The 19,807-nt window shown below is 38.4% G+C and overlaps 1 protein-coding gene across 1 annotated transcript in view; it reads right to left on the reverse strand.

Moving 5' to 3' along the window:
- Positions 1-19,807, reverse strand: part of ush2a (Usher syndrome 2A (autosomal recessive, mild)) — a 292,843-nt gene that overhangs the window by 209,591 nt on the left and 63,445 nt on the right. Inside the window, exons 13-22 of the mRNA XM_036135732.1 lie at positions 15,347-15,542; positions 13,777-13,907; positions 13,442-13,649; positions 9,213-9,496; positions 8,523-8,748; positions 8,222-8,359; positions 5,520-5,700; positions 931-1,094; positions 657-815; positions 315-543 (exon numbers count right to left, since the gene is read on the reverse strand). Of these exons, the coding sequence (XP_035991625.1) occupies positions 315-543; positions 657-815; positions 931-1,094; positions 5,520-5,700; positions 8,222-8,359; positions 8,523-8,748; positions 9,213-9,496; positions 13,442-13,649; positions 13,777-13,907; positions 15,347-15,542 (1,916 nt within the window). The remainder of the gene's footprint in view (positions 1-314; positions 544-656; positions 816-930; positions 1,095-5,519; positions 5,701-8,221; positions 8,360-8,522; positions 8,749-9,212; positions 9,497-13,441; positions 13,650-13,776; positions 13,908-15,346; positions 15,543-19,807) is intronic.

Consider the following 19,807-nt stretch of genomic DNA (forward strand, 5'->3'; position numbering starts at 1 on the left):
GTATTAAGAAAACATAAAGCAATAAAAACAATTCAAATAAGTTAACAATTCTAAAATATTTCAGACTGAAATATTTATCAGTGCTTTTCTACATTAATATCTTAAAAATCAGAACATCTTTCTGACTAAGAAGATTTTTTCTTTTTTTTTTTATCTCTGCAATACTTCACAACAGAACATACTGATCTTTAACATGTCATTTGCACTTTACGTCTGAATCAATCTTTTTTTCCTGTGTTTCTAACAGCAGTCCAAGTAAAGTGCTCTGTCTTTAAACACTCAACCTTATACTTGCCTTTTCTTGCAGTCCTTACCTCTCGACTGGGCCTATATCATTTGTTGGTATGCTCCAGTTAAAGCTTGCACTGGTTGGACCTGGTCGTCCAAGGAGGTTTAAATGAAGCTGTTCTGCAAAGGGTGGTGCTCCTAAAGTTTGGTAGGAGGCTGACGCACTTATTGTCTCACCAGCTACATTAGCTGTTATGAGCCAGTAGGAGAAGTTAGTAAAGGGAAACAAACCCCTGTCCTCAAAGGACTCAAGACCTTAACAAAAGAAAATAGCATTATGTCAGAAAACAACGTTTATGTCATATACTGTATATATATATATAAAATTAGGGAAAATGAAACATTTTAAAGGCTGGGTTGGTACATACTGAAAGGAAATTGTCTCTGGATGGTATGAACTGGCTGTCCATCCCTTAGGAGGGTGTAGTTGAGTCTGTGCGAATTTGGGGAATCAGGTGGATACCATGAAAGATGGATTGAGGAGTAACTAAGAGCCAAACCAATTGGTGCAGGCTGCTGGGAGGGGGCTGTACAAAGAAACAAAAACAGAAAAATGGAACCAGAGACACATAAACAGGATTTGTTTCCCCCAATAATCCTAAAGGCTTGGAACTGTATTAGTCACAAAATGGTAACCCCCACCTTTGCTGCATCCAAAAGGGTTTTCAGGATCAAAATGACTTGCTCCAGGCTGGCATGAATCACACTTGTCTCCAGTTACCAGCAGCTTACACATGCATACTCCTGTGTCTGGATGACATAAACTATTGACACTGCCCACTGGGTCACATGCACAAGGCTGGCATCTGTTCATGACAAAATGGGAAGAATAGGTATTTGCCATGCAATACTCAAACAAACAGTTTCATCTCCCTGAGCACTTCCCGGACATAAGGTTAAGAAATGTTTCTTCGTTCATAAAAAACACTTCACACCCATATCTACAGAAAAAAATTGTTTGATTTTCTGGAACACCTTTGCCAATCAGTTGGTTAAACTTGGGGTGCTTTTACACCAGGATAGTCCAGGGTAACTAGTTTCACTCAGCAGGGAATGTTGAAAAATGTCACAATATTATTTGGATTGGTTCACTTCCACACTGCGCTCTAGAAAGTGGACCAAAACATCCAGATAAAGACATGCACTTAAAGAAGATGCTAGTTTGAGGAGGTGTCAAAAGAAGCAGCGCACAGGTTATCCGGTATGTTCCTCTGTCTATGACACAAATGATGGCGGAAAAAAGATGGCGGAAAGTAAGAGACTAGGGTTACATGGACAAAGAGTAAGGTACTGTATTGCAAGTATTTAAAATGTTCAGATCCCACATAATTCAGTAAATCATATGTCACCTTCTCCTTTAGGTTCACTTTCTCTACTGGACTTGCCAAATAGACTATTGCATTCCCCACAGTAGGTGAACCGGAGGAAGTTGTAATTAAAGTAGAACTGGGAGCTATGTTTTCAGACTGACCAAAGTTCACTTGTTTGGTTCACCCCAAAGTTTGGAGGAGCTCTCAAACCTACCCCTACAAGGAAGATGATCTTAGGCAACAACTGTGCTCAGCTTAAAGCAGCCCAATCAGTTTTGGTGTGAAAGCACCCTTAACAGCCTCCTTTACAGTGACAAGAGCGCTGCTGCGGTTTTTGTACATTGTGCCCAATGGAACACTAGTATAAAGCATTTTCTGTTAGTCTAGGTGTATCCACATCTCCTGTGATCAATCGGATCTTCACTGAAATATATTCCATTGACATTTAGCCTGAAGCAGTCAATCGGATTTAGGTATAGCAACATAATGAATTAATATATGAAAAAAAACATTTTCTGTACAAAATTGCCAATCTGTTCCCCTGCCACTAATGCATGCTGAGAAAGAAGGATGCTGCTAAGTGCATAACTTGCACGATTGGTTAGACTTCCTGGGATAGAAAATATTTTTAACCAATTAGCATAATAAACAAAACTTGAAAGCATGGTATTATAAATAGAATCCACCAAATGTTTGGTCCACAAGTGTAGTAACACTGAAACCTGTACCAGTTGGAAAGTTTGTCATCTGAAAAATATTGATGAGGCTATCTGGATAAAGTCTATCAGTCTAAGAAGATTTAAGGATCAAAACTTCATGTAATGCTTGTTGGAGTCATAAATATTATTCATTATTAAGATATATATTTACTGGCATCACTTTAGAGATCAAAATAAATACATTTTAAAATGTACCTTCCAGAATGTTTACATTTTTAAAGATTACTTGAAATTGTGTGTGTGTGTGTGTGTGTGCGCGTGTGTGTGCACGCGTGTGTGTGTGTGTGTGTGTGTGTGCTTGAAAGTGAGAAGTGCTGGGTTATCTGCTTAACACTGAGAAGGGAAATCCTAACCACAATCTATCCCACCCTATAGCTGTGAAATTAACTTCATACCCCATCAGAGTTGCCAAAGAGTGTGTCCATTTGTGTGACTGCATGTATTTGTCCAACGGTGTCTGTGTCTAGGTCACTGGTTTAGTGTTACCCCCACAGGGGCAGGACAGTGGGTGAGCAAACGGCCACCCACCTTACACCTTTACAAACACACCAAAACGTGTGGTGCAGTCTGTGTGCTGGAGAATGCTTAGCACACACTCAAACAGACCGGTCTGGCAAACTGACACGGTAAAATCCAAGTTACTGCCACCTATACACACACATTACTGATGTGTGTTTCTATTCTGCTGTATACTGTACTCACATGTTACATGTCTCTCTCTCTCTCTTACTCACACACACCAATACACCTTCTTTATTGCTGTGTGAAAAGCCACAGCCTCGTAAAGAGGCGCAAATTTGTCCTGTCAACTGGTGCACCAACACGCATACACACTCTGATACAGAAAATGCCACAGTGACTCGACCTTCACTCCCCTTTCCAAGGAGAAATACCAACATCGCACCCAGTCTTCCTTTTATCATTGAGCCTAAAAGTGTAGTTTTTGTTTTCATGTTTTTTCATGCAACTAAAGAGAGCCATTGATGTGAAATTAAGCACATTTCAACAAAAAATGTTGGGTTAACATATTAAATTAAATACATTGCAAGATATAAGTGTTTTTAGAACATCTATTTTAACAATACACAATTCTTTATATAACAGTAAAAACATATACATTATCTTTTAAAAGTATGTGTACCCTTTGGATGTACATGGGTCAACGCAAAGTAGTGAATAATAGAGAAGTGAATGGTAGAGTCCACCCGTGTATAATTTCATCTCAGTATAAATAAAGCTGTTCTGTGAAGGTTAAGGAGGTTTGGTTGTAGAACAGCAGTAGAAATACAGCATCATGAAGACCAAGGATCACTGCAGACAGCTCGGGGATAAGGTTGTGGAGAAATTTAGAGCAGGGCTAAGTTGTAAAACAATATGTTTTGACCATTTATTAAGAGAGCACAATTCAGTCTATCCTCCAAAAACACCCAGCTATGTGTTGGTTTCTGCTGCTCTGTATCATTCCTACTTATCAACACTGAATGAGGATTTCCTTTTCAGATTCAGTGTGAGGAAACTTTTCAGACCTGAGGAGCAAGGCATTGAACTATCAACCAGGCAACTATAACTTATAAATATTTGCCATTTTTAAGTGGAGGCAGTTAAAGATAAAGGATAAAGATATTCATTCAATTGTAAAAATAAAACTACATGGGCTAATTAATAATGACAAAGCTATCAAACGTTCAAGTACTGAAATTTTGCTCTTTTTTTCCAATAGTTAAAATATGTTTTTGTTTTTTTTAGGTTAAAAAATATTGAGAAATCCAATCCAATGTTTTCCAATATCTTATTCTAACCCATCTTCATCCCTCTTCAGAGCTGAGAGGTCTCGGGCCACAGCCTGATGTCATCTCTAATGAAGCCACACTAGAAACTAAGGCTATCAGACAAGGTCAGCTAAAATACACATCAATATACCAATGTACACACACAGAGTGGACAACTGGTCAAACAGTTTGTGGTCAATCCATCTACTATGAAACCTTGTTGAGTGTGTGTGTGTATGGACAAGTTTAATACTGTGTCTAAAGTGAACAGTTATTTGTGGATGAGCGTTATAAGCTGTGTGAGCATGTGAGATGGCCTGCAGGTAGCAACATGAGCAGCAAAGGTCAAAGCAGTTCTTAACTCCTGTAAGTCATCTGTCTACTCACCTTCCGACAAACTCTCTTTATAGGGAATGCACCTGGAGGCATGCACACTATGAATAGCTCTATAAATCCATGCTGTTTTTTTTGTTAACAAATTCTTACACAATAACATCCATACAACAGTAAAAAAGAGCCTTTATTTCTTACATTTTAAGCCCATTTTCTCCAGTGTTGCTCAAATAACCAAGCTCTGCTCCTTGAACAGCAGGTAATCATTTTCCATCATTGTGCTGGACTTGAGGGGTCAATGTTTAACCACTTTCTTGTGATGGCCTTTTTAAGGATTCTGTATAGATAGATGTCCTTCTTTTTATAACGTCATCGTTAATCAGACCCAGGTACACAATATTGAGGTCCATGAGGATCTTATTACCTAAAATGTCCAGAAGGTTTTTAGTTTTGTCCATTTCCAAAAAACATTTTAAGAAAAACTGTTATTCCCATCTCCACACACCCTGCCACATTGCAGTTGTGTGCCCAGTAATTTGTTTTGTAGTTAAGGATTAACAAAAAAGTGCATCCAATATTTTCAGCCAAACTCTTTCCATCGTGGAAGACTGTTGGGTTTTGCACACAGAAAGCCAGTCACTCTTTGACAGGGTTATAGTCAATTCTAAATCCCATTTCGATTTGACATACAGTGTATTATTGCCATTAAGCTGTTTTAAACTCTTATACAGCTTTAAAATGATCTTGGTTGGTATTGTTTTATATGCAGCTGAAAAATCCATTAACTCAGATCCTTCTAGTGATAATTTGTTCTTGATCTCAGAGATGCAAACATGTCTTAAATGCAAGTAAATATACAGCGGCTTTTACTCTCTTTTCTGTCCACTCTCTAAATGTAGTGTGTTTTAGCAGATTTAAACCTAGATGTCTGTAAGGACCAAACCAAGAGTTTAATTTTTAACAATTTTGTAATCCATGATGTTTTTTAATGCAGATTTAATTAATTGTAAAACAAACAAAAAGGGGAAAAAAAGCTTCAAAGATGTAAAACTAACCTGTTTTTGCTCCTAACAGTGTGAGAGAGATTTTGTTGAACCTACCTTCCCAGACCAGGATTAAATCCAAAGAACATCTCATGGCATTGGTCACAGCGTCTTCCTCCCACTGAGGGATGAGCACAGACACACTGTCCATCCTGGCTCTCACAACTAAGCTGCATTGCTCCCATAGGATGGCAGTCACACTCCAAACACATGCTGTAATCTGGAGTGAGGTAGAAGCCTGGGTAGAAATAAACGTAAAAGTAACTAAATTGATCTTGCAATCAAACATGCAGTGCAGTATTTTGAAAAAATAAAAGCACATTGCTTTTAAAATAGCTGTGTCACTCAACACAACAAGGCTTATATTAATACAAGGGTAAATTATTTTTAATGCAGTTTAACACATTCTAAAACAACCATTTATGCCTTTAGTCATAGTTAATAAAATGTGTTCGTTGCCATTTATCTGTAATAAAATTTAATACAAAACCAATAAAAGTGTCTTAGGTTACATAACGCTCACCAGCTTTCAAGGCATAAATCAATTGAGATTATTTTTTCTCAATGCCTGTGAGCTAATAAATACATTATATATTCTGTTAGCCACTCACGCAGACATCACCTATTAGATCTACTGAAATATTACTGTTTAAATATCTAAAAATAAACATATTATGAGAGATTATAATCAAAATATAAACATGAATATACAACACTTATTCCATTCAGGTGTAACAGAAATGTTTTATTCATTCATTCATTGTATTTGTTCTTTTCATGGTAATGCATAAAAATTATCATTACACAAAACATGGTCTAAGTTGTATACAAAAACATGCCATTCCATGTAAGAACAGGAGTAGGTTGAAGAACACATCTTATCAACCCTACCCCTTCTCAGTTCATAATAAACAAAAAATGGTACATCATGCCCTGAGCATGTGTTTGACAAATATAATTATACATTCTATATACTTTTACATTCCATTTCATACCTTTTGATATTTTTTTTCCTTCTACTTAAATTTGAATAGTCAAATGCTTGAACAGTCTTTAAGGTCATGTTCCTGTAAGTTCCACTGTTTTACTCCAGGAACAAAAATGGTAATTTGTTTAAGTGCGGTTCTAGCAGATGGTTGTTTAAAATCCAATCGTCTTCTGCTACTATCCTCATTCAGAGTAAACAAACCTTAATTTTTAAAGGTCCAGACTTGAAAAACAGTTTAGTGGTGTGTTTTCTTGGGGCAGCTCTATTTATAATGCTTATTGCTCTTTTTTGTGATACAACCAATGGAATTAGGTTGTAGCTATTTGAATTACCCCATACTTCTAACAATAAAGAAAATATGGCAAAATCAGAAAACAATACAAAGTTCCCATTGACTCATAATTCAACACATACTGTACTTAGCTTTACTAAAACCTAAAATATTTTTACAAAGTTTCTTTTCAATATATATTTCCATCTTAATTTCTCATCTACTATTACTCCCAAAATTTTTAATTCTGGACCTCTTGCAATATCAATTCCATTGAAAAATAATGTAACTCTTTCACCATATTTTTCATTCATAAATAGCATAAACTTACTATTACTTAAGTCCAGTGACAGTTCATCCTTAAACCAACTTTGAAGTAGGACCACTTCTGGTTCAATGCTATTTAATAGGGGGTTTAAATCCTTTGCTGAACAAAAAAAAAAAAAATGCTAAAAGGGCAAAGCGTAATTTTTGTGACACCTCACACAGATCAATAATGGATAAAATAAATAATTTAGGTCCTAACACATAGCCTTGTGGACCTCCACATAATATTTTCCTACATTCAGACACATACCTTGCAAACTCTACATCTTGTTCTCTATTTTCTCTGATTCCATAAGCCTGTAACTTAGATATTAAAATACCATGATCAATGGCATCAAAGGCCTTCTTAAGATCAATAAAATCTCCTACTGTATAATTTTTATTTTCCATTTGTGTAGTAATATCTTCAGTCACTCTTATCAATGCTAAATCTGTAGAACGTTTGCTTCGAAACCCAAACTGATTGTCACTTACCAAAGTAAGTTTTTCAATAAAAGAATCAAGTTTTTCTAAAAATATTTTTTTCCAAAACCTTAGAAAATTGTGAAAGCAAAGATATCGGTCTATTATTAGTAAGACTGTGTCATACTAATTGTAATTCTAATTGTCTCAGTAAAATGTAGGCATGTGATCTTTTTCATCTCATACAGTTCATACAATTGGTAGAGGTTGGCTAATCGAGAAAAGCAGTAGGTAGATCCTATTATTCAGTCAGAGTTGCAGGAGAAAAAGATACAACAAGAGTAACATTTTTAAAATAAAAGTAGAACTGACAAACCAACATGGTTAACATAACATTTAGGCCTTTTGTGCACCTAAAATATAATTTCTGACAAATGACTTTTACATGTATGAATTTAACTAGATAAGTATGACATAAAATTTATGTAAATTTAAGCGAAAAAAATTTTCATTGAAGGTACGATATCACTATTTTATTCAAATTATGTATTTGCGTATTTCCATCCAGCTGTTCTTTTATTGTTAGTTGTATCTTTCCTTCTCATGTCCAATATCACAAAAACCCAAATATGGAAAAAGTTTTGATCTTTATTTCTGACAAAGAACTTTAAGAATTAATTTCATACTTTAACCTTAACATCTCAGAAGTAATGTTTTTGTTTCTTTTTGTTAATAGCCCATTCATCATCTCAGTCAGTTATTTTAACTCACCAGGTCGGCAGCTACTGCAGTCCTTCCCATGTCGTGATGGGATACAAACACATTGCCCCGTGGTGCTGTCACACGTTGACCCTGTCACCGTTCCCCTGGGGTCGCAGATACATGGCACACAGCCCTGAGACAACCCTCCTGACAAAGATAAAAACAAACTGTTTTATGTGACTGGTAAGAACTTATCCAACAACTTCTCCAACAACTTCTGCAACAACATTTAGCTTCTAAGACATTGTTGAATGATAAAGGAGTAACCAATGTTGCAGAGAATCATGTTTTTAGTTTTGTATTTTCTTACTCTCCATGTCTAAACTGCTGTTGTAGTAGTTTTGAACACAGCTGGTACAGTGGGCACCCTCCACTCCTTCCTTGCAGGGGCATTGTCCAGTCTTCATATCACACACACCCTGTGACACAGTTCCACTTATGTCACACACACACGGCAGGCAGCCCAGGCTGTTGCGCTGCTCCAGGGTGTGATAACCATGACGGCATGAATCACAATGGTGGCCCTCTACATGTTCCTAAAAAAGCAAGGTTAGGGAAAGAAAGATGAGTTGAGGATCAAGTAAAACTGAATATAGATCTAGAAATATTTATTAGAATATGAAGGAAAAAATGTTATATTTGAACTGCTGTAAAATAAAATGATCAAGTACACTAAATCTGCTACTTCGAAGAAAGTCAATTTAATGCATTTTAGACTATTGCTGTCCCTTTACTCTGATGTATTGTCTCAAATTATGTCATTGTTTTAAACTTATATTTAACCAGAGTTGTGTAAACATCTTTATTTTCAATTTTTTTTTTGTAAATTTGAAATAATCAATTTTATATTTGCAGTTTCTTAAATTGTATAAATGTATTTTAAGACTTAATCCCAAAACGTTGTTTGAAACGACGTTTGAAAGTGTTCCCTTTATTTATTTTTTTAAGCAGTATACATTTTTGATTAAAATCTAATTTACTGTGATGCACCTGTACATACCTTACACACACACTGGCCCGTGTACGGATCACAGTTTGTCCCAGGTACCGTACCGTCACGTGAGCAGTTGCAGGGGGCACAGGATCCCTCGAGCCTTAATCCATACAAGCCCCTGCCGCATGAATCACATTGCCGGCCTCCCACCCCAGGCTTACACTCGCACTGCCCCCCATCGGGCTCACAAAATGAACTGAGGGAACCTAAGGGGTCACAGTCACATGGGATGCAGCCATCTGGGTGGGAAAGGTTCCAATATCCAAACTCACAGCGGTCACATGACAAACCTGGATGGAAAGCACAAGTGAACAAGATATTTAGAAAGAATCAAAATAACAGCTTCTGTTGTTGCTCATTTAGCAACTATTGAATAGCCCCTCGCTTTGTGCAGACCTGTGTGTATGTGTGTGTGTGTGTAATTCAGGGAGCAAGAGAAATGGTGGGTGAGTGAATAAAACTGCCATCATTAGGGCCAGGCCCTCTGCTCATGATGGATCACTCACCTCAGGCCAAACACTTAATTTTACCGAGCAATAAATAAATAAATAAATGAATTAAGTGCTTGTACAAGAAAAGGATTGAGAAAAAGAAAGAGGGAATAGAGAGATGAGAGGCTGAAATATAAAAATAAAGTTATTTCTATGCCAACAGTAAAATATGCATTAGATTCACCTCCCAATCATTTAATGACTTCATAATATTTCAAAGGGCAAACCTAGAGCTATACAAAAACATTTGAAAGTATATTTTAGTGTAGGCATTTAATTAATAAATAAACTTAGATTATTTAACTATGTTTGTTCCTCTCATCATTATATTTAGTAATCAAAAAGTAATAAAAATCAATATCGTGCCAAAGGAGGTTTGATAGCTGTGAAAGCAGTGTGACGCTTTAAGGCTTGTTAAACTATGAAATGCAGCATGAGTGTGTACAGGGCTTATTTGAATATGCCATACGTATTCTATGACAGGCAATCTGTCCCTAAATGGATGCCTGGGGGCAACGCAGTCACCACAGTCGTTTATGAGGGAGCATGTGTTCATATGTGGGTGGCTATGGATGTGTGGGTGCACACAGAGATTAATGGAAACATACCAGAACATCTGTGTTAGTGCATGTGTCCAACACTTGTATTTTTCTGACCCACCCACTTAAATGATTTTATAGATATGGATGTATTTTTCTCAATGGGTCATATTTAATAATAGTTCAATAAAGATATACATCTGTCTTTTGTGAAATCCAAATGCACAGCTTAGTTTATATGTGGTAAATATGTAGACTGATGCTTGACAGATTGTACTTGGATGTGATTTTTAATCAATAAAAAGGAGTAACTAAGTAACTAAAAAACATAATTTAAACTATTACCAGAATTTGTATAATAATTACTTTCATTTTTACATAGTTAAAAATGTACCATGCTGAGCTCCATTTTTGGAACTGGACTACATATAATGAAATAAACTCCAAAGGTAATAAGTTAAAAGACGGTGTGTGAATGTGTGTTAAATGATATTAGATGAGAAAAGAACAATGTATTTTGTCTCAAGATGCCCCTGTGAACACGTGTGTTTGCATACATGTTTTTTTTTTTTTTTTAGCAGCATGGCCAAGCTTTTTATCAGGAGCCAGCTGGTTAACAGGCTCATGCATCACCATTTCAAACACTATTATGAACACACTGCACTCTGGCACCTTGTTATGAGCGTACACAGTTTTCTGCATGTGTGTATCTGCGTCTGTGCGCACACATTTCAATCCCATCCTTCAGAAGCGTGCCTGCCATTGCTCTACACAAAGTATCAGCTTGGCGGTAATAAATTGCCATAATCAAATCTCATTTCTGAAAAATACCTGTGGGAGCAACCAAACAAACAAGGACCGAAAAAAATGGCTCTTGTAAGAAGAAGTGTGAAGAAATACAAGGGGCTGCAGCAGTTTGTTTTAATCAACTTGGCACTGAATTAGAGAATTAAATACCAGCTAAGTCCTTGATGGCATACATGCACATACATGTGCATGCACACACACAGACACACAGACACTTTTCTGTACAAACATCCCCACAACATACAACACAGAGTTAGAGAAAAATAAATAAACTTTAACAAATGGTCACATCTATCTCTTACAAAAACACACCAACGATGCACATGCACACACTCACATGCACAACATGGGCCCCTGATAGCAAGGCTTAGCAATAAGCATGATGCGGTGAGTTGAGAAGCGCTGGCCAGTTTTGCATTTCATACGAGCCTGGTCTTCAAAGACACACAGGGGATAGAGTGAAACCATTTATCAAGAAGAGAGGCACAACAGCTAGAAGCACCACAGCAGAAAAGCCTGTTTATTTTGGCTTAGAGATGTGTGTTCATCAGTGTGCACTATGCCTGCTTTATAATATGCACCCAGTGTATAGATTTTAGCTTGTGCGCACTTTGGTGAAAACCCATATGGATTAATTAGGGCAAACTTGTTGGACAATTAAGTAGAGTAACCGAGAAATTTACTATTGTTTTGTGCTTAGCATCAAACCTTGTTGGACACTAAAAAGTTCAGATTTACTAAGGAGATGCAGTGGTAAGTTAGCTGCCATTTGGTCATATTACAACAACAACCCTTAATGGGGTTATTATGTCTTTTACAAACATTTTATGTGATAGACCAGCTTACATCGTCAATAACTGAAGTAGAAGAACAATTGTGTCAAAAAATTATAATAAAATGTAACATGCATATTGAATCCCAATTGCCATCTGTGCCTATCATGGTGGTAAACAGAAGACCCTCTGGTGGCAACCAGTAGTGATGGAAGCTGTCCAGCTGAAGAAGAACACCTTTAAGGCCTTCTGCTTTAGCCACTCTTCAGCTTGGTTATCCTTGGAGACTCGTGAAGCAGCTGACAGGTACCGGGATAACTGTGGCTGCAGATTCAAACACTTTGGCATGGGAAGCATTCAAAAAGGCTGTTGGGAAAGACTTTCGGCAATCCTGAAGGAAGTTATGAAAAAACGTTTGGTGACTTAGAAAGACTAAACATGGGACATTCCAAACTGCTCATTGGAGAGATGAAACTTCAGATCTAAACTATGGATATTGTGAGACATTGGAAAGAGCACTTTGAGGATCGCCTTAATCTGGTCACAGTGTACCAGATAAAAAAAAAAAAAAACATATTCAAAACATATTACAGTTAAATATATCTGGCAACATCACCATAGAAAACTAGAATAAACAAGGTCGAACCAAATTTACCAAACCATTTTCAAGATACTTATGTTTTTGTTTTTCTCTATACAAGGCTTACACAAACTAAGTTGTTGCTGAGACACCCAAAAACATCAGGGGCTTATATAAATACTTATATTTGAACAAAAACGGTCTTATTTGTTTAATTACAACACTATACAATTTGGTTTGACCGTTTAATTAGCAATTTTACATAGAAGTGCAAAGAATGATCTCCATTGTTTGACTGTTCTGGTAACATAGTTACAATCTGATGCCATGTGTTTAATCTTTTGTGTGTGTTTGACCTTGGTTTATTCACAAATACATCTCAGCAGAAAAAAAAACACATTTAGGTCTATACATGATTGTGTTTATGCTCATCTAAATAAACCTGGGCCCCTCTCCCAGCATCCCACCAGTTAGTGGCAGTGCTGTTCATTACAGGAAGAGGGGCCCAAATTAAATTTCAGCTTAAGGCCCCATAGGACCTTGGGCTGGCCTCACTCCTGTGACTGGAATATCATTTGCCCCTTCACTTCTCTTGGCAACAAGTGTACAGACATATAGGTTTATCTGTAGCCATGGAGGATAGTCACCATCTCTTTACGATTGTTATATTTCCCACTCTGTTAAGTAAACTGATTTGAACATTGCTGAAACAAGCCAGTTTTGTTCTTGCTGGTAGATCCGTCTAGCTGTAGAACCTAATCCTCCGAACTCTACAGTCCATCGTTTATGGTTGGAATTTGAGCTAATCTCCCGAGGTAAAATTTCTAAAGAACAAACAAAGTACTTTTATAAGCACATAGTTTCAATTTCAGAAGACTGAACTGGTAAAATATTAAGAGTTAAATGTTCTTCACTTCACTATAATGTCATTTTTCTTTATCTCAACTCAGGTTCCTAAAATGGCTTTCTCAGGACATGAGTTCAAAGTCGGAAAACCCTCATCTGTCTTGAATGAAGCCCTTCGTCAAAGATTTCAAAGATTTACCTGTGACATGTTGTTTGCACTGACACTGCCCTGTGTACTGGTTGCAAATGGAAACTGCTCCTGTGAAGGTGCTCACAGTGCCTTGGTCACTACAGTTACAGGATGTGCAGCCATGTGGATTTGTAGCATTGAGACCATACCAACCAGGCAAACAGTGAGCACATTCACGGCCTGTTACTGCAGCCTTGCAGTTACACTGTCCTCCAACCTATAAGGAAGACACACAACGAAGAGATACGATGGAGAAACTGTTGTAAGGCATTCAGTTGCAAAAGCATCCAAATCAACAAGCCGTTATAAATGTACTTTAAAGTGCAGCATGTGTCAATATTTACCTGAGCACACTCTGTGTTACCTTTGACGGTTCCAGCAGCATTGCATTTGCAGGGCTGACACACATGAGCTGAGCTTGGATCAGAGTCCTGCTGCCTGAAGAATCCACTTGTACAGTACTCACAGTTCTTTCCTTAAAATAAGAATGACAAATGGCATAAATTAGAAAAATTAAGGGGTCACAAATCAAATACAAAAGTATTTGCTGTCAGACATGCCCCAGTTAGAATCTGGAATATTTAAAATAATCAATAGTGGGAGTACATGATAAAACCTGACTCCTAATACATCTTATTAGTTTTTAGCAATCATTGCCAGAATTTCTTTTTATGTTTTTCACCACTCAAACTAAGCATTATTTACATTGACATTCACAGTAAATGCTGTGAGCAGCACACTGTCAGGTTTGAACAAGCTGGAGGTAAGATCTGTGAGACAGGCTTGGGTAATACACGGAGTAGGCAGGCATGCAGGCAGGGGATGGCAGACAGGTCCACAAGGCTGATCTCGAATTGTGGTTAAAAACAGTCTAAGTTGTGTCCAGAATAAGAGACCAGATGAATAGTCCAAGCAAGGGCAAGGCGAGACAGGGATATCCAAAAATGACAAACCTGTTCAAGATAATACACGCTGCACACAATGAACATTGACCAGCTACTCACTCAAAGGCTTTTGACAAGGATGCTTGTAAAAGTTGTAGACAAGTAAGTTTAACACAGTGACCGTGCTGTGCCTTCCTGAAGACGGTGGAGGTGTTTGCTGCCACATTAGGTTAGCAGAGACAACAGTGCCCAATGTGAAACTCTCTCCATACATTTGCTATTTATGTAGAAGGTAGGGGGTCAGCTCTGTGCTTCCTTGAATCCAATATAATGTCCTTTTTCTTTGTGGTTTTCAGAGCTAAATTATTAGCTAAACGCCACTCAGACAGATTCAATACCTTGTTCTAGTCAGCAGTTTCATCTCCCCTTGTTATCAGCTCCACCACTTTACTTTCTGTGAAATTCACTGGATTGTTACTCTGTGGTGGAGAGGCTGTGGAGTAGCGACCTTAACGCACACCCTTGTGGGGAGCCTATGCACAATGGAGGTAGGATCAAATCAGAGTTTGAGAGCCTGTGGGATGTTGGTCAGGAAGCTGGTAGTCTAGGGGCAGGTGAGTTTGGGAAGTCCTACATCGGACAATTTCTTGTAAATTGTGACGCATCGTAAAGCCCCGCCTCCTGCGCTGTGATTGGTCCGGTCTGTTTTAGACCGGAGAGTATGGATCAAACAACACATGGAAATATTATGTTACAAGTTAAATTATCCACAAGTCAAATCAAAACAGACAGTAGGTTATTACTAGCCTAGGACTAAAGCAAAACATAGTCTGGTGAAACAAGACCTGAATCTAATTTGTCCATATTTTACTACTTATTTGTGGTTGTGCATAATTGATTCCATCAAAAATCTTTGAATAGATATATGCACCAGGCTCTCATTCATGTCTGTTCCAAATCTTTTAACAAAAAATATGACTAATTAAAAGTTTATTATGTGGGTCATTAACTTATGCCTATAAGAGAGCACCTGTAGTGTTGTGCATGCAGTGGTCACAGACTCCCCCTCCTCCTCGATAGTGCTCATCTGGATGCTCATCAGCTAGGACATCATAATGACAAGAGACGGCATGCCCATAACACTGACAAAGTCGGCAGTTCATAGGCTGGAGCTGATCACCTGCCCTGAAGGGCTTGTCATTATAGAGTGGTGCACAATACTCGCACTGAAAAACAAAACAAACAAAATAGATTTTGTTAAAATCAGCATTATCAAGATACATCGTGTTGCAATTTCCAAAATTGCAAAAGATACAGTTGTTATGTTACAAACTTTCAATGAGTGAATGAATAAATTAACTAATTAACAAATGGAGTAATAAATTCATCATCTCACATAATCTGGGGTCAGATTTCTTAGGGTTTACAAATTAGTATGAAAATCCAGAGGCAAAATAACTTCTGGTTGTGAACTATCTGAGCACTAACAAGGCAATCTCATTTTAATAAAAATTACAGAGATCTACTAACATCACTAAAACAAAAGATTTGAATGAATAATTTATTTTAAACAAATCTTTTTTTTTTGGTTGCTGACTATTCGCAGGTGTACTTTCCACTGAAGTGTACAGATGGATCCTCTATACGCCTCTCCTGGACTGTCTCAAAGACATCAGTAAGTGTGTGGCATGTGTGGCATCAGTCCAAACAAAATCTTGAAACAGTCATTAGAAGATTTTGCATTTTGAGAAAGACTTAATTTATTGAGAAAGAACTCTAATTTATAAGTTTGGGAATACCCTTTACAATTTCACACTTGGATTACTTTTAGTTAGACACAGCATTTAAAGGAGCATTGAACAAGTTTAAAGCTGTGGCGTGGCTATGGGTGGCCCTGGATGGACCTAGGCCCACCCACTTTTTATCAGGGCCCACCCAATTAAGTGGCTTTCCTTAAAAAATAAGTATATATATTTTTTTGAGGGTGTCACTTAAAGTCATCTTAAAAGTCATCATACAATAAAAGAAAATTAAGCAGGATTAAATTTAAATGAAGCTTGTCCCAAACATGAAGTCAGCAAGACTCATGTTGACCCTGTAAACCAGCTGAACAGAGAAAGTCATGTGCCTAGGAACCACGGGACTATATTGTAGATGTTGGAAAACACAATATTTTTGATAAACTCTCACAATGTATAGGTGATATTGGATATCCAAACGTGAACATTTTGGTCCTCAAAAGAGTGTCCTTAAGGTGTAGGTGGACCTGAGGAGGTAGCTCTCCTGTGTTGAGCCATGCGTCTGTGGAGAGGTTGTTTGGTTTCTCCAATATAAAGATCAGAACAATATAAAGATTCTGGACCAAAATGTTCACATTTTGGACAAAGAAGACAGATGGTTTGAAAGGGGTGTGAAGGAAGTCATCTACGTTAAGAGAGAAAAACCAACCTTAAACAGAGGAGAAGGCCTTAGGTTCCAACTCTCAAAAAACTTACAATACAGCTATAGAATTAATTCCGGCCAATTATCACCTCAATTCTCACCCTCATATGGGTGATCAAAACATCGCTCCTTTAACCCAAGCCAATAACAACCCTAACGACTCCTCGTTACAGAGGAGTGGACCAGTTTCGGTTCAATCTGCTGGCTTAATATCTTTAACAACCGCCCATTACTAAGGGGTGGACCTGTTTCGGTTGAATTTGCATGTTATCTAAGCCATTACAAGGCCTTTGCTTAAGCTTTAGTATAAAGCTTGGTACTCCTCATTACTCTAGACCTTTTGAATCTTCAACTACGGAAAACAAGTCCAGTTGCTTTGTTTTTTACTTTTTTTGGAATGACCATGACCTGGATGACTGAGAATCTTCACCAGCGATGTATTTTCATGGGGTAGGAAACCTGATGACAAACTGACAGAGACCCCCCGCATGGTGCAGAACTTCTTCCAGTACTGCGCCGCAAACTGAGGACCCCTGTCTGACACAATGTCTGTCGGGATTCCATGAAGACGGAAAACCTCTCGGACCAAAATCCCAAAATCTTCCCCATCTCCTTAGCAGATGGGAGTTTGGGAAGCAGAACCAAATGGACCATATTGGAAAACCGATCGATGATGGTGAGAATGACAGAATTGCCTTCTGAACACTGTAAGCCGGTAATGAATCCATGGCAATGTTGGACCATGGTCGAGATGGAACAGGTAAAGGTCGGAGCAAGCCGGATGGGGGAGTTCTGGAGGTCTTAGCCTGATTACACCGGGGGCAGGCTGCCATAAACCCCCGAACATCGGCTGACAGCGCCAACCCGGCGCAGCGTTTGCTGCTCAGTGAGTTCCAGATGGAGAGGGAACGGAGGTCGGAGGACAGGCAGGAGGTCAGAACCGTGAAGACAGACATGAGCAGGACGATCCATAGAATAAACCAGAAGCCGATGTCGAGGACGAAATCCGAGGTCAGAGCCAGTTGGTCAGATGTCAGATGAGGTGCCAGAGGGAGATCCAGGACGAGGTCAGGACACAGTTCCAGGTTAGGTACACGATCAGCAGACAGACTCAACGAGGGCAGGCAGGCTCGGTAGTCAGGAAACGAATCCAGTCGGTACACAATGGGCAGAGATAAGGCGGGTAGTCAGGTCAGGCAGAAGTCGAAAGACAGGTCAGGCAATCAGAATCAGATGGGAACAGACAGGCTCAGAAGTCGAGAGGCAGACAGGTCAGGATCAGGTTATCAGAACAAATAACGCTGGAATAAGTCTTACCAATGGCTTGAAAGAATCTGGCACTGAAATCTGGTCTAGAAGTTGATTAAATACTAATGGGAGCAGGTGGAACATGACATGAGAAACGTGTGTGACATGAGAAATTAGACCAGACAACAGTGCCGAGATCATGACATTTTTAGGGTCTTGTAACATTTAGAGCATCAGCCCAGATCCCTCATTCTTGTTCCTGCCTTCTTAAATGGAGCGCTTTACAGTCTGTATTCATGCATTTCCCCCACTATGTTTATTCTTTGTACACAGAGCATAACTGAAAAGAAAAATCAGGAGTAGGCTTAAAACGTTCCTTTTTGGGCAACCAGTTCCCAAATAGCTTACTGTTTTTCTATAGCCATCGAGGCTGTGTAGAAAAGTAAGACACATTGAAGACTTAGACTTACACAACTTTATCGTCATTTTGTATGTACAGAGTGCATACAGAACAAAATTTCGTTGCATACAGCATACAACAGTGTAAAGGGATTGCAGGTGGAATAGGCAGCATTACAATATAAAGTGCAGCAGTGGTCAGAAGCACAGAGCCAAAAGACCTGCGCCTTTACTCATAGAATTTGGCGTTATAATACATAAATAAAAGTGCTATTTCCTATATCGGCATTTCCTATAGGCTTAAGACTTATGTTAGTGGGTTAAGTAACCCTTACCCTATAGATCAGGTTGGTCTTCAACCATAACGAGCTGCCACTTTACTTTGAGGCATTACAGGACAGTCTGCTGCCTCTTGTCAGTAGGTATGCCAGTTGTTGGTACTTGCTGGCAGATGGCACAATAATATTTATGTCTGCTGATTGCGCCCGGTTCAAAATTCTTGTCAGGCTCAAAATGGACTAAGTAAACACCATCAAGACGAAGGCTTTGTGTATATTGTTTTACTTCAATCAATCAATCAATCAATCAAATTTTATTGTCAATTACAATTTGCATTGCAATTGAAAAATCAGATTCACTTGAAGATTAATTTAATTTTTGTGTGTGTGTGTTTTTTATGGTCAGAGTAAGTTACCAGGCCCCTATTCAAAGACAAAAGACAAAAAAACCTGACTAAATAAATAAAATCAAACTATGCACAACCTGGCAAAGTTTTAGGCTATATGTATAAACACAGCCATAGTTGCACAACAATAAAACTAAAAAAAATATGAACGGTTCCATCCATCCATCTTCTGATCCGCTTATTCCATCATGGGGTCGCGGGGATGGCTGGTGCCTATCTCCAGTGCTCACTGGGTGAGAGGCGGGGTACCCCCTGGACAGGTCGCGGGTCTGTCGCAGGGCAACACAGAGACAAACAACCATTCACACACACACCTAAGGACAATTTAGAGAGACTAATTAACCTAACAGTCATGTTTTTTGGACTGTGGGAGGAAGCCACACCTTAACCTTCTTGCTGCAAGGCAACAGCGCTACCCACTGCGCCACTGTGCAGCCCATGAAGGGTACCATGATGGTAAATTAAAAAACAAACACAAGTGCACTATTTGTATCTGTCACTTCTGTTGCATCTATTGTGTTTGTGGCTGCAGAGAAAAAAATTGCAACATGTTGAAGAAAAAATGGGACGGACTGATCCCATCTGCAATACTTGGTAGGCAGCATTGCTTTTGCATATGTGTAATTCATACAGCGTCCATAATGCGGAAATAAGGTAAAATGTGAGACTAAAACAATTGCGAAATAAAACTGCACTGCTTCATAAAATTTCCACTCA

The sequence above is a fragment of the Fundulus heteroclitus genome, chromosome 4, assembly GCF_011125445.2.
Source record: "Fundulus heteroclitus isolate FHET01 chromosome 4, MU-UCD_Fhet_4.1, whole genome shotgun sequence".
NCBI lineage: Eukaryota > Metazoa > Chordata > Actinopteri > Cyprinodontiformes > Fundulidae > Fundulus > Fundulus heteroclitus.